Source organism: Caloenas nicobarica, chromosome 1 (assembly GCF_036013445.1).
Source record: "Caloenas nicobarica isolate bCalNic1 chromosome 1, bCalNic1.hap1, whole genome shotgun sequence".
NCBI classification, from domain to species: Eukaryota; Metazoa; Chordata; class Aves; order Columbiformes; family Columbidae; genus Caloenas; species Caloenas nicobarica.
The window spans coordinates 75,526,105-75,542,415 of record NC_088245.1 but is presented as its reverse complement, the minus strand read 5'-3'; the positions used below and the strand labels follow the sequence as shown (position 1 = coordinate 75,542,415).

General features: G+C 40.5%; 1 protein-coding gene across 1 annotated transcript in view; it reads left to right on the top strand.

Moving 5' to 3' along the window:
• The window catches only part of ARHGAP8 (Rho GTPase activating protein 8), an 84,619-nt gene that overhangs the window by 50,677 nt on the left and 17,631 nt on the right, over positions 1–16,311 (top strand). The window contains exon 9 of the mRNA XM_065638176.1: positions 10,292–10,365. Within this exon, the coding sequence (XP_065494248.1) occupies positions 10,292–10,365 (74 nt within the window). The remainder of the gene's footprint in view (positions 1–10,291; positions 10,366–16,311) is intronic.

Here is a 16,311-nt window from a genome sequence, read left to right as displayed (position 1 = left end):
TAATCTGTTGCTGGTGAATGCTGGCAGTATCATAGTGTTTTGGAGATATTTACGTGGTGGATAGCAAAGCCAAAACAAAGCTTCAGGCTCCAAAATGGCTGCATAAAGCTAAAATGGATGCTTGAGCTTTTATATGTTGTTGGTTTGTTGCTCACATATTGTTCTGATCAGAGTTTTATGGAATGAATAAAATCACTCTCTTCCAGAAATGCCCTGACAGCTGTTTACGTAGATTACAGCACTGTATGTGGTATGAAAAATTATTTACTTTGCACAAGGAATGGGATGGCAAGATTCAATTTTGGTAAAACGCAACAAAAAAAGCCACAAAACCTTCTAGCTTCCTACCCACAGTCATTTCTGTCATCTTTCTGTGGCATCCTTCTCAGAAACAGCTGAAGAATATTGTTCACATTCAGCAAAGGCAATTTAGGCTGTCTGATACATGGACATTTGTCGAATCTCCTCCCACTCTCAGTCTACTTTTCTGGTTCTAATGATTCAGCTGTAAATGAGATATAAAATATAATTTTCCCCTGGTTAAATGTTAAGCATTAGTCCTCTCTGGAAGGCCTGAAATTAGTACAATCAATATCTATTGCGTAAGAACTACTATGACATTAACTTTTATGGTATCTCGTTAGAGTTCACCCTAACCCTTGAAACATGGATAACTCACTTCCCTAATTCAGAGAATATCTTTTAGGTGGGCTCCACTGGGTCATTAAGAAGGACAATGTTTTATGCCACCACTTCAGTAGTAAAACCGAGACGGTTTGCAGGGATCAGGGATCAGCCCAGCCTGGCTGCTCGGGTGGCTCTATTGAACTTCTCACAGGCTTATGCGATCAGACAGCATGTTGTGTGCCACTCTTAACCATCTGCTGGTCATATTTTATTTCTCTGACTGTGCCTAAACACTAAACAGTGTCTTTCACTGAGCTGCCCATGGTGAGGATGTGGTGGCCACCCTTCCTGATTCTACTGCTTTCCAGGTCCGTTGCCATCAGCAAAACACATCCTTAGCTTTCCCAAGTATAATATAAAAAGGGTGGCTACTTATGAAGAGCTTTTCTGTGGAAGATCTGTTGGTGGGGAAACACAGAGCAAGGCAATTACTGTAACTTGTCAGTCTCTTCTCCCAAGTAACAAGTGATAGGACGAGAGGAAATGGCCTCGAGTTGCACCAGGGGAGTTTTAGGTTGGATATTAGGAAAAAATTCTTCCTGGAAAGGGTTGTCAGGCACTGGAACAAGCTGCCCAGGGAAGTGGTGGAGTCACCATCCCTGGAGGTGTTTAATAGACACGTAGATGAGGTTCTTAGGAACATGGTTTAGAGGTGGACTTGGCAGTGTTAGCTTAGCAGATGGATTTGATGATTCTAAAGGTCTTTTCTAAACAAAATGATTCTATGATATTTGACCCAGAGGATTCCAGTGCTGGCACTGATGGACAGATGCCCTTCCTGTGTGGGTGCAGCTCACAGCACTCAGGTGTCTGGAATAGATGTACGTGGGGATATTCATTCCTTCTGTCTGCCCACCCTTGTCCAAATTCCCTCTTCGGAAGACATGGTGCTGCATCACCCTATAAAAAATACAAATTAAAAAATCCTCTGTGACTTCTAAATTAGAAAGAAAGGATTTAATTTAAACCGTGTTTGTGAAGAAAAGTAAACTTAACAGAGGAGAGGGAATGATGTGTGTGGAGAGCTTCTAAAATCTGAACTAAAAAAAGTATCAACGTTCATCTTGATGAATGAATTACTTTTGCTAATTCCCTTTCCTTTCACGAGCTCTATAGACCGTAATGGCAAACTGACAGAGACCTCCCGACCTGTCTAGCAAAGAGGTGGGTTTGAAGTCTTCTCCTGGGTGAATCTCTTCCACTTTCCTGAAGAGAGCTACAGGGATACCCTGATTTTATTTTGTATAGGCTAATGGGAATATGTGTGCTGTGTATTTCATTACACTTAGTAAAGATTGTACTGTCAGGGATGCTGCTGAGAGCGAGCTACTGTCATTAAAGTAACGTTTCTCTGTGGAATCTTTCTTTAGTTTAAGAAAAGAAATTATAAGGCACATAGGCCTGAGGTTTCATCAGATTCAGTACTTCTGGGATGAATCTGTGTGATTCAGTCAGTACGAGGTTGGTGAATGGGATTTATTCAAAGCTCTCATAGGTAGCCTAATTTTAATAAGATGTTTGATAATGGTATCCTGATGCCTTCTGGGTGTGGAAGGTGGTAAAGCCATACCCTTTGGAATGTGCCTTCCTAAAAGTGGTGGGCAGTGCCGCTTCTGGTAGCACTTCCTCATTTAACTTTTTTCTCAGTTTATATTAGTTAATGCATTTGCTTTCCAGAGCTATAATTAAAAACTAGAAGAGCAAAAAGTGACTAAATGTTGGTTCAAAATATCTGACTTTTGTCCAACAGGTGGGACGAGGCAGGGGGGAAACGTGTTTTGTTAGGAGAGCAAAACAAAGATGAAAGAAGTTGCCATATAGACACTGAAAAATGACTGTCTGGGACCAGTGCCTCGTCTTGGAGGAATCTGTTAACTCACAAAGACATTTTTAACCTCATGGAGTCAGATTTTCAAAATGACATAAAACAACTGGACATTTAAAAATCATGGAAGGTCTGTGAGAGCTGGGAGTAAAGTTCTTTGAAATGTGATCTGTACTGAATTGGGTTAATTTACGAGTGAGCTGAAGGGCTTATTATCAGGTTAGTTCAAATCTTTTCTTTCTGATGTTACCCCTGTCTACTCAGGATCCAAAATCTGAAATTAAAATGGCAGCATTTGATCTCTTTAACCCCTCAGTGTCACCCTAAACTCTTTGTGGGGAGGAAAACATAAACACGCACCAAGCTGGGTTCATCTTAACTGTTCATCCAGCTTTATTTACATTTACTTGTGTGGGATTTAAGCGTGTACATTATGTTAGGCACAGATGTGAAGTGGAAAACCTTCCTCACTGTGAGGACTCAATAATTGGGTCTTTGCAGCTAGAACTGGAATCTAGTACCAAGTTGTCCTGCAGTTTCCCCTGAAACTACACTAATTCAAACAATTATAAATGAGCTTAGTAAAGGCAGTTAAATCATCCAAAGGCGGCTTATAGGATGTCTTTAGAATAAAGTAGGAGGAACCAAAAAAGATTGTCTGTCTCCCTCTTTGATTCTTTATGCCTACATGTACAGAGCAGATTTGCCTGGTTTACTGAGTGATAGTCTTTCCATGGCACTTCTGATCCCCAGCCTGATTGCCTGGTTACCAAATTGCAAATTTAAAGGTTCGAACTCATGATGAAAGCTATGTGGTTTTCTGGAAAATACAGAATAACACAACTGAAACTAATGTTCATCTTCATGGGGATATCAGACAGAACAGTCGTCCTGAGGAAGTTTTGTCCCCACTTAATTTTTCTGTTATAATTTAATGGGAATCCATGCTCAGATTTGACTGGTCTTTGAGAATGTACCTGTTTTTATCCCGCCCCACACAGAGTGGATGGGATAACTTGAATGTTTAGTGTTATTATGTCCTTCTCTAACTTGCTAATTCAAGCTTCTTATGTGCAGGTAGAGTGAGGAGAATAGCAACCGTAATGAGCTGGTTCAAAGGTTTATCGAGCCTCGCATCATGTCTCCAATAGAGGGCAATAGCAGATGTTAGCAGGGAGTCGTATTAGAGCAGGGCAAATATCCGGTGCTACTTCCTCGAGTATAACATCCCAGCTTGTAGTGATCCGACACTGACAGAGGAGAGTACTACAGTACTATGAAAATGACTTTCTGTTACTCACCAGTAGCTATCGCTTTTATAAATCCAGACATTTCAAAGAATGTTCACGTATTGTGTTGATATAGCAAGACCATTCTTCATTCAGCAATTCTACCTTCACACACAAAATGTAGCACAGAAGGAATTAGCTATTCAGAATATATCCTCGCTAGTTTGCACTGCGTGTCAGGGTGAAAAATAGTATTTTTATTCTAAAAGCCATTAGTAAAGATTTTATGTTTAAAAAGGCAAGGAAAAATTTGGGGAACCCTCTGCTTATCTTAATCAGATAAATATGGTTAAAATGCACGAATAAAGCTTCCTAAATTTGCAATACTTTAAAGGAATTAAAAGTTAACTACCTGGGCCAAGCGGCATCATTGTCCTCTGCTGTATGTTCAGCAAGCTCCTATAAACCCCTGTTGCTGCACCCAATTGCCTCTGTAAGCAAGGAAGGCTACAGAAAAGCTCCAGCACAGAGCACAGAGTTGACCTTGACTAGCTGTTGACATTGTTCTGTTTTCTCCGATTGGTTTTAAAATCTAAAATTTTGTGGGAAGACAGAAAATGTTTTGTTTTTCTATCTGTTGCCATGGATGGGGAGAAAGGGCAGAGAAAATGTACAAAATTGCCATAACTGTACAGCTTTTTGTTGTTGAATTGTTATCATAAACATTTCAGGATGCTTTCCTTTTGGTCATAATCTTTCCACTTGTGCATGCTGTGCATGCGTGACCAGGGAGGAAGAATGTATTCTAAACCAAATCTCAGCATGTCTCAGCAGGGAAAAAATGAAAAGGGGAGGAAAAGCAGAGAGAGAGAAAGATTGTCAGCCAAGAATACTTAATGACACTTCAGAACAATGTGTAAATGCCTTTCGTGATAACTGTCCACTGTCTAGAAATGAATCATTGGGTATATAATGTGTTGCAGTAACTAATGTATCCTATAGTGAGGAGTACTCATTCTCCCTGGCCACTGTTTTTACTGGAATAGATCCCTCTTGAATCTGGCATGTTGCAGCAATACAGTTCAGATTTGTGAATCAGTTACAGAAAACTATACTGCGCCCTGAAATGCTCTGTTAAGCTTGTCTCCTAAGCAGAAAGTCTAAGAGATCTCTCATTTCAAATTGCCTGTAGTAGTTCTTGATCTACAATGTCAGTTTGCATTGTCCATCTTAAAGCACAGCTGCTCATCACACCATCCCGAACAAGGCAAGAAAAATGCAGATTACTTGACAAGATTCACCGAGAGAGGTCAGAGGTGTAATTTCATTGACCTCTGAGCCGGTCTGATTTACATTAGCTGAGGTAATGTCCCTATTATTTTCTGTTACCTTCAGTCCAGTAAACTGAGCACTATGTCCCACATTGTGAAATGCTATGAAAATATCCATCCCAGCTTTCCCCAGTGTTCGAAAAACAGAGCAAACCTTTCAGTGAATATCCTACTCTATTTTAAAATAACATTTATCTTGAGGACCTCTTTCATTGTACTGGGCATGAAACCCTTCCTTCAAGGGAAACAGGAATCCTCTAGAAAATGGTAGATGTGCAGAAACTCTATCTTTTTTCCTGGAAGAAGAAAAATGATGTGTAGGTTTTATTATTACAAATTATAGCCGAGTTATTTGTCTCACCTCTCTGACAGATAAACTAGTGCTCAGCAGGAGCAAGTGCTGTAAATAATCAGTTTGCTATTTATACACTGAAATGGGAAACACATTTATGGGTAACAATAATAATTAGATAACATTTATAAAGAGCTGCTGGGTAGCTATTTGGTGCCTCTGGAGTGAGCAGCTGTAAGAAAGCAAAAACAATCAGTGCAACTTCAGAGAGACTGAGAATGTGTTCCATGAGCTTAAATCATCAGTAATAAAGATGTAACAGCTTCCGAGCAAATTAAAGTCTTGATGATGTTCCCATTCAAGTGAATTAGGCTTTCAACTAATTTTAATAAAAGTTGCCCTAAATATTTAAGATGCTGCTCTGAATACACAAAACAAAATTTGGCACACAAGGACTGTCTTACAACTCCCCTATTAGAAAGGCTAAAATAAATGTGTTGGTTTGGTTTTGGCTTTTTTCCCCTTAACTTGATTTGCTGCAGGCTCTTCAAGATTGACCTTGCTACTGACCTCATCTCTCACCCCCTTTTCTTCTTTAGTCCCTTACCAGGGGATATAATTTCACCAGGAATTTCAACTTTGCATGCTGTGCAAAGAACCCCTAGAACTTCCTTCCCCATGTGGTTTATTAGCAAGGCTAATTTATTAACAGAGTTGCACAGTCACTGCCTGGTTTTGCTCTATATTCTTGCAGAAGAGTTGTTATGCAACACTGATCTGCTGCGAGAGAAAATAATTCAGATACAGAAGCTGCCTTTCAGAGCAGGGTAGGGGGTTCGCATGTTCTGTGTTTGCATGGCTCTGTTCCCTTTGCTGTGACCAACTTCTGCAGAAGCTGGTATGAGAGCTCATGCTATTGAGGCAAAGTTACTTATAAATTTTGCCTTTCTAGGGTCTAGGTGGAAGGCAGGGGGAAGAGGAGAACCACCTGCATCTTGGAGCTGGTTTGAGAGCACTGCAAAGACAAGTGGAGGGTCCTGCACCTGGGAAGGAATAAACCCAGGCACCAGTACAGCTCAGGAATGACCTGCTGGAAGGCAACACTGCAGAGAAGGACCTGGGAGTTCTGGTGGACAACAGGTTGACCATGAGCCAGCAATGTGCCCTTGTGGCCCAGAAAGCAAATGGTATCCTGGGGTGCATTAGGAAAAGTGTGACCAGCACGTCAAGGAAGGTTTATCCTCCCCTTCTGCTCTGCCCTGGGGAAACCGCATCTGGAGTACTGTGTCCAGTTCTGGGTTCCCCAGTTTAAGAAGGACAAGGAACTTCTGGAGAGAGTCCAGGAGTGGACTACACAGATGATTAGGGGCCTGGAGCATCTTTCTTATGAGGAGGGACTGAGAGAGCTGAGTCTGTTCAGCCTGGAGTAGAGAAGCTGAGAGGAGATCTCATCAATGTTTATAAATACCTCAAGGGTGGGTGTCAAGAGGATGAGACCAGACTCCCTTCAGTGGTGCCCAACGATATGATAAGGGGCAACGGGCACAGACTGAAGCATAAGAGGTTCCATCTGAATATGAGGAGAAACTTCTTTACTCTGAGGGTGCCAGAGCACTGGAACAGGCTGCCCAGAGAGGCTGTGGAGTCTCCTTCTCTGTAGACATTCAAAACCCACCTGGACACATTCCTGTGTGATCTCTGGGTGAACCTGCTTTAGCAGGTGAATTGGACTAGATGATTTCCAGAGGTCCCTTCCAACCCCAACCAGTCTGTGATTCTGTGATAACTTCTGCATGGTTGTAACACTAACACTGACTTTCCGTAGTTCAGTGTCACCAGCATGCCTGACTCTGCTGTCAGGTTATTGAGGATACATATCGTGAAAGAAGTTGAGAGGATTTTGCTGCTAGGAAGGCTATTTTATGGAGGTGCCTGATTGTCACTGTGGGTAAGAAGAGGCTGCTGCTCCGAGGACTATGTCATAAACTTGGTCCTGGTAGCATTTCAAGCCATGGCCTTCTCTAGTCAGTGAGTTTTTTTCATGAAGTACTTATGGCCTCTGGTTTAGCTCTCATAAGATGTCTCTAGTAGTGGGGAAGATTGAGGTTGGACTTGGTCTTACAAGTCAGGTCATAAATCTTTCTTCTGGCCATTATCATGTTGTTATGATACTACAGAGAATGATTACTCCAGCAAGTCCAGTACCATTTCATATTGAAATTAATGGTACCAGTTTGTAAGGACCAGAAGTTGTGTCATTTCATCTGAAGATCGTACTTGCAAGCAGCAGCAAATGATGAGAATTACTAACATATAAAAGATCATACTTTAGGATTATCTGAATTAAACTCATTCCTTGCTGTTAGTCTTTCTTTCTGCAAATGCATTGCGTACATTATAGAATTTATTTGGTCAAATGTCTGAAATTATCATGTTATGAACATGGTTCTGTGAAACTTGGCTATATTTTCTATCAAAATTCTTATGTTTGTTTACATTAAGGAAAGTTTCCTAAACAGTTCCTGTTAGATATAGATACAGTAGCATCCACACAGTAGTATTAACCCGTACATAGAGCAGTGTTGAATTCTTTACACTTTACGTTCTGGTATGGATACTTTGTTGAAAAAGGGCAGGAAAAAATTGTTCAATTGATTGATTTTTAGTTAGGTTCGCAGAAGAGCTATGAGCTTAGGTCAACTAAATTTGACAGAAGAGTGGAGCTCTCACAAATACTACAAGCTTTTAAAAATCAGTGGCTGGAAGGAAAGAAACTAGAGCAAAAATTCAGTTTTCTGTTGTCTTTGGTCCTCTGGTATACCAGTTTGTGTTGAGAGGGCATTAATTATGAGATACTCCTTACGTTATCAGGAAAACAAGGTAAAGAGGAGGGGAAATGAAAATATTGTGTAAGGGAAGTGAGATTATAGAAGACAAAAGGAAATGATCTAGGATTACTATGATGAGGAACCAGGTAGGACATAGTATACAAATCTGTAGCAGATCAACTTCGTTAGTTCTGCAGCTGAAGGAACTATTGATTTCCTTCCAGCAGCAGGGTGGTCTAGATATTTGAAAGAGTAGAAGGAGCTCTGGGAGCTGGATTAACAAGTTTGTTGCAATCATATAACAAGTTGTATTGTTTTATATGGCACTGGGGGAAGCGATGCACAAAATGTGAAGAAGGAAAAATAGGAAAGAGGAAGAATAGGACTGGGCGGGCAACAAAAGTGTAACTGGAAGAAATGGCACTGGTGGCTCAGCATTGTGTCCCTGGAGTGATGAATGACGTCAAAATGTTTGATGTGTGAATGACAGAATAGCATGAAGTGTGTTCTCCTGTCAGTTTATCGGTAAGAGAAGCAAAACCACAGTGTGATTCAGTATCAAAGTCAGGACCCTGCTCTGAGTCTTCCCCTTGGAGGAACAGCCCCACTGCCGCCCTATCTGAAGCTGAGAGTGATCAGCCTCCTTGAGCTTGGGGTCTAAAATTGACCAGTCTACTTGTCCTCTTCTAACTCCTTTCATAGGCATAGGGAAAACAAATATAAGGAGAAGGGGAGGATTTGACAATTTCCCTACCCCTCCATGATTTTAAAGTAGTTTTCATGTGTAGTTCAAACACGTAATATTGGGTTGCACTATCAAATACAGTCCAGTTATTATCAGTTGTTTTATATTAGAAAGTAATACGCAAGCCTAGACAGAAAGAGAAGAAATCACAGTACTTGGAAAAGAAAAAGACTCTAAGAATCATTGTCTTCGGCAGGTGCAACCTCAGCTAGCAGCACAAGGTTAAGGCTATGTTATGTGTTGTATAAACATATCTTACATTTTCTGTGGATGAGCCTGTAGTATTTGCAGCCTCTCATGATACAGGCACAGATCTCTGCCTTGTTTTGTGCTGGTGCTTTAGACTTCGTCAGTAAAGCTAGTCACCTTTTAAATATCAAATATGAAATTGTACACATAAATACATATTACATCTACTTTAAAATCTGAGATTGGTCCTTGATTTTGTTGTTGATTACTATAAAAACGTAGCAGAATACTCAGCAGATACTGACCATCTCTTTTGTTATACTTCTTAAACTGCCAAAGACTTTTTTATTTTTAATAAGGAAGATAATTGCAGAATTTTCTGCACTGTCTAGATCAATAAAATGCTACGTTCGTTTTTTTTGCCTCAACTGTTCACTTATGAAAGAGAAAGAAATCTCATTTCATGGGAATCATTCAAAGCGTTAATAATCTTGCTGCATCGCTTTGCCTTCAAAATAAATAGTACAATATCCTTTTAATTATACATACACTGTGGCTTAAAAAGAGACAAATGACAAAGAAAAATCTGCATGATAAAAGGCTCCTAAACTTGCAGCATCCCTTGATCAAGACTCATTATGAAGCATTCGTGGCAAACTCCTTCCTCACCAGCCTCTGAGCTGCCTTGAAATCCCATTCCTCTGACAGTGTCCGACCAGATCGCATCAGAGCCGCCACCACCACTGTCACCACGTTATGGTTAAACGCAGACCAGCTGGGGCATGTCAAGCAAGGGGAACAAAATTAGAGCAAAACCCATCTTGAGAAGGGGCAAAGTTAGCCTGGAACATCGTTCTGCTGCTCTGTCCTTGGCTCCCCTTCAGTATAGTAAATAGCACTTATTTATTACTTCCTGGCATTGCAGTTATAGAAAGAAGAAGATGTTTAGGAATCACTCTTTGAATAGAAGTCACTTGTTTGAGTGACTCACTCAGCACCTGTTAGATTTATGGAGTACTCTTGTGTTTGGTGCAGGCTCCTTAATTTGTGGAATTTAATATATTCTCTTAGATATCTCTCGGGTTTTGCTGAGACTTCTGACTTGATTTTAACTTTTTGTCTATAAATGCCATTTAAATGCTGTTACTTTTTTTTTTCCTAACAGTATCAAGGACAAAAATAAAGGTGAACTAATCCCCCCAGTAATGAAGGAAACTGTATCCTACCTAAAAAGAAAAGGTGAGTTTTGTGTCAAAAGAGGACGTGTCTTTCAGAACAAGGATAGTAGTATGAAACTGTATAACGTGCAGTGCCTGATTCTGCATTTATATCCTGAAAACTTGAGTGGTGGTTGGGCGCTGCCTTGAGAGCTTTAATGGGTAGGAAATACTTATTACCAGATTACTGTACCACTGTTAAAAAAATTCCCTTAGGATTAATTAGAGAATAGCAAATGAGAGAAGATGTCTTGAAATACACATCATCAACCTATATCATATTGTTAGTTTTAAGCAGAACTCCCAGAAAAATCAATGAGAAGTTCTGTTTTTATAGAACCAGTAGCCATAAAAACACATTGAAAAAATGTGTTTTGCAGGAGTAAGCCTGAAGTCCTCCCTTCACAAAATATTCCTATTGGCATTTACAGACCCTTTGACTGCAGTTTGTGTATCTATAGTTATATTATATAGAGATAAAGATTACAAAGACCCATATTTAAAATGTAAGCACCCAAATCCGAGTTCCCTATATCACCTTCATGTACAGGGCAATGAGAAGGTAGGCTTCGAGCCGCTGGCTATATAACTGAGCTCCCCAATGCATACCTGACCGACATAAAGGGCCAAATACCAGTTGCTATCTGTAGGATAAGTGCACTGTATTCCCTACATAGGGACAAAGCTGCATGCAGGAATAAAGTCAGAGATAAGATTGCAGTCTTGACATTCCTTTCCCCAGTATAATGTGATTTTACGTTTTGGTCTCTGATTTTTAAGGCAATCACAGCAACATTTCCATAGCCCTTTGTGCTCCAAAACCTCAGAGTTTCACAAATGTTTGCTATAATAAATCTCATGATACCAAATCTGTAGCCTCCTAGGTGCATTGTGTTACAGGTGACAGAACAGAAACAGCATAACACAGTCTTGTGACTGTGGTAGACAGTGGTAGAACTGGGGATGATACAAAAGAACCCTACAAGAAGGGCGTGACATTTTAATAGGTATGTCAAGTGAAGAAAATAAAATGTGTTTGGTTTGGGTTTTTTTTTCCATTAAGTTTGGTTAATGTTTGAACAAATTTTGAGGATCAGCATGATTTTTGTTAAGACAAAAACCAGACTCAGATCTCTGTATTGCTGTTAAATGAGTTTTGTCTGAGATTTTCCTCATTTAGAGAGCTATTTGTTTTGACAGCACGCAATTAATATAAAATATGAATTTTGAGTAGATTATATTCTTCTGTAGACAGGCTCACCCAAAACCTATATCCCACAATAATCCCAATTCTTAATTTGCATCCTTGAGCTGTCATCCTGAACAAGGTAAATTTTTCATTCAGTATTCAAATAGTATGTGTCATTGATCTCTGTTCATTTTAACTATTGCCACTAGGGTTTGGCCTAAGTTTGAGTTTATTTGAACCATACATGAGAAATTTCAAACTTTTAAAAAACTTGTACTGAACAGGCTTCACATTTGTGAAGACAGAAGGGGGGAGTGGGGCAAGAAAAATTTTGCTCCTCAGCTTTATTGCTGATTCTCAAGAGAAATCCTGACTTCATTTAAATCGGTGCAAGCTCATACTGATTTAAATGAGGACAAACTAGATACTTAGTGTCTTGCCCTCATTGCTGGGCTATGCTTCGTCATATTTTACCTTCCCCCATGGTAAATATTGTAAGAACTTTCAATAACTGCCCGTTTTATTTTTGTTTGGATTTCATACCTTGAGTGAAGCTGATTAATGGTATGCATAGGAGAATGAGAGAGATATCCACGGCAGTGGATACTTGCTTACAGTTTGCAAGCAGTGGAGCAGAGCATCTGTAGGGATGCTCCTCGCCTCCTAAAATAGCTGATTGATCTTCAAAATTCCTGCAGCAGCCAAGGCCAAGTGCTGGAGTGAGGCCAGTTCTGCTATTAAAGGTATCTACTGATCTGCAGTAGATGAAGAGTTCCTAGTAGACTTCACCGAAAGACTCTTGGTCCAAATTCAGGAGTTCTACTATAAAACTGTTTGGATGTGCTGTTTCCAGGCTGGTGCTAATGATGAAAACTTTGCAGGTGTAGCTTGTATCAGATATTGTGGTTGGATACAGGGAATGTAAATAGTTCACTGCTAAGACTGCTGAAGGCAAGTGACTGGCAGCTTGACACAATCCCTGTAATTATAATTGTAAGTGGATAATTAGAGCTTGTGTAGTGTATCGGTGCATGCCCCATCTGGAGATGAAAGCCAGACTTTTTTCATGTTTTAAATTGTTACGAAACAATCATCCTTACATATATTTAGCTTATCTTAATAGGCAAATACCTCTTCCTAACTAATCACAGGAGTCAAGAGAGTTAAATGAGGATGAATGTGCACTAACATCTTTACTTCTCACAGCTATTATTATTTAGAAATTGGGTGAAAATTTAGTCACTAAAACGTTAATTGATTTAAAATTTTGGCTGTGCTTGGGAGGAGGGCTTTGCATATCTGACACTTCCTTGGACCTATTTAAAGATTTTAAAGAAATAGGAGGTTTATGCCCATCATTATATTCTGCTGGTGATCAGTAACTAGTAATTCTTACACTGATCTGACACAAAACCTCCTCCATATCTTGCTTTTGTTCTTTCTGAGTGTTTTGTCCCATCACTATTGCATGAGTCCCATACTCATCCCTCTCACCAGTTCCTGAGTCCAGCTCAGATACCCACAGCTTTCTGAAGCAGCAACGCCAACTGTGCAGTACAGGGAAAAAAAACAAATTTTAGCTCTTATGGTTGTGGTAAAAGAAAGAGTTGGCTCAACCTTATCATTGCAGAATTTTTCCTAGTTGAAATGTTTGTTATTCTGAAAGCAGTAATCATCCTTGGGTTTTCTCCAAACTTCATCATTTTTTGGCTAAAAATGCATCTGTTCAGTGCAGTATCAGCACAGTTTGTAAAGAGTAGTCTCTGAGGAAATGTGATGATACTCCCCAACGAAGCCCTTGTCCTACTTTGGGCATCCACGCAAGTCAGTGGCGTGGTAATGCTGGCCACTGACTCGTAGCCCAGCCCATGCACTTGCCAGCCGGACTGTCTCATTTTTACCCCAGCTCTCTGTCCTTCTGTGCCCCCAGGAAAGAAGGACATGGGCCGTGTCAACATGGACATTTTCCAACCAAGCCCAGTTTGCTTGGAGCTGTCATATTCCCCATCATAAGGAGATCTCCACAAATCAGATTTCTAAGGAGAGATGGCTTGTCAGGTAGAGTGTTTTCTGACATTCTCAGCCAGCTGATGCTTGAAAGCCAAGTACCTGCCATGGCACGGCTGTTAAGCAGTAGGTGATAGACATGCATTTTTTTGCACTTGATTATAAGTGTGCAGGTATCTGTTGTACCTGCTGTCTGCTATGATTTTAACTCTAAATCTGGAATATCTCAGTTCTGCCATCAGTGTCAGCGAGTGTCAGTTTCCGTGCTGACAGCCCCGGGAGGCTGACTGGCAGCGTTCTTTGCACTCCAGACGTGGCCATGAGCACAGAGAAAGCTTCAGTTCATCATCCGGAAGTGACAAAAATTCACTGTCATTACCCTGTTCCATTTGATTTTGGCATGGTTTCCAGCCTCACAGGATTAGCAAGGAGAGGGTTTTGTTCTTCATCCTGGGTGTGGTATTTCCACTCTTTCTTCCCATTGCTACATTCTCATGTCTAAGTACCTGAAATCAGTTTCCAAAACTATGACTTAGATCACAGAAGCTCCTGCAAAATCATGCTTCATCGACAGGGCTAAGATTTCTTGAATCATCAGGGACCCTCTGTCACCTGTTAAGTGCATTCTGTACTGCTCAGGCTTTTATTTCTTGAACAGATCTGATGCAGGAGCTGTGGTGGTATTCAAGCTAGGCACCAACCTGCAATAGTGTGCTACCAGGCTAAGGAAACTTTTAGTCTCTAAAGTTCATCCAGCCTTTTTCGCCTTAATGACTCCGATCCCTTTGACAGATTGCTTCATGTCACATTTTTTCTGGCTTGATGTTTACATTTTCTGCCTCAGTTTCAGACAATACAGTTGGCAGAAGTGTTCTTCCCAGCGTGGAGGCATCCTCATCTGTACAATTCCCCCTTCTTGTACCAAGTTATTGAGTGGGCTCTGACAGCAGCAAGCATGTCCTCATCTCCAGCAGCCAAATTTGCGTTATGACAGTGAGTGTGGGTTTCTTCCTCATGTACTTATCTGACTGCATATTTAGATAGCTGTTTCTGAGCAAGATAACTCTCACTGGGTCCAGTTAGTAAGTCACCCAGTACCTTAACAGAGACTAAAGAATCTGCCATAAGCAGAGATTCCTCTACATCCGTTTGTATTATATAGATGAGATCTGTTATGGCTGGTGGCTCAGATACTATTACAATAAACACAATAAACTGAGTTTCCTAATTTCTATAATAATTTTCATGTTATTTTGTCAACAAAGGAAGAGAAAGCAGCCATTTCACCACTTTCATTCTAGCTCCACTTTAGAGTGAAAAATGTTTTTGAAGTTTTTAATACTGAACTTTTTAAATGCTTAATTTCAGCTCCTGCTAGCCTCCACAGGTAAGAATTTATTTCCTAAAATGAGTTCTGAGTGTTTAAGAAAATAATCAGCTCATTAAGATTAAGCTCCAGAGTTCATCCTCTGGACTAAACCAGAGAAGTGCTCTTAGTTTCAGAAATAATGTGTCAGTAGCATCCTGAACCCACCTGATGATTTAGTCAGGCCGAAAAGGAAGGTTAGGTTTACCACAGCACATTTGTGACTATATCTTCTTATAATAGTAACCAACAAACCAGAGGATGTTTTTTTTTTCCTATGCTCAGCCTCAAAACAATGACCTGTTCATCTGTCTAGTTTATAAATGCAAGGCTTGACTTGCACTAAATAAGTTTTGGTTTTTTTTTTAATATAGTACCTTATCTCTACCATGCCATGAGAAATTACCTTGCTTAATTAAATATTCACTCTCTTGTCAGAACAATCCTTAAGTGTTTCTAACCTGGTGTCATTCCTTTGGCAGTAATGATCTAAATGCTTTGCTCACAGACCCTTTCTTCCAAAAAGCCCGGTTTATGCCACAGGGCAGTAATTTTCTTTCTCTGGTAAATATGCCCCCACGTGTCCTCAGCAACCTGTTCAGTGCTGAAGGGAGACTGCAAATGGTGGCTGTCACTTTGTGCTGGTTTGACTGTAAATGATTTAATTTTCTTCATGCAGTTAGAAACCTTTCTTTTTCATAACTAACATGGTCATTATTTGGACTTAGTTTGAGAACAAGCAGATAACACTCCAGCACAGAGCTAATGTTTTTAATTGCTCCGGTCTGAGAGCCAAGGACACTCTGAGCGCTCTGCCCACAGGTGTGAGGCATCGAGAAGGGGGGCATGGATGGGGCAGAGCTTGATTGACACCCAGACTGAGCAATAAGAGTATTCCATCCCATTAGCGTCATGCTTTATATTTAAGGAGGGTTGGAATCTTCTGGTCTCCCTCATGTTCTCTTCAGTCTTTCTGTCGGAGCCGGGAGAGTTCTGTTCGGGATGTTTAGTTTGGCCTTTTGCTGTTTTGCAGAGGCCTCTGGGCCTTTCTGCCTTTTTCCTCTCTTCTCTCTCCGGGATCGGCTTTGGGACCAGGTGCTGCTTCCTGGGACTGGCTGCTCGGTGTGGACGGAGTTTGTGAGGAATTGCATTGACTGTCTTTTATTTTATGTTCTATTTCTATTTTATATATATATTTACTAGTAGTGTGTTATAATTTTATTTTATTAAAGTGTGTTTATCTCAATCTGGGTTTCTCCCTTCCCTTTCGATTCTGTCCCCTTTTTGGGAGGTGGGAAGGGGGGTGAGTGAGCAGCTATATCGTGGTTGTATTGCTAGCTTGGGTTAGACCGTGACACACTTCTAACCAAACATTTTGGTAACCAGGGATATAAGTAATGCCACGC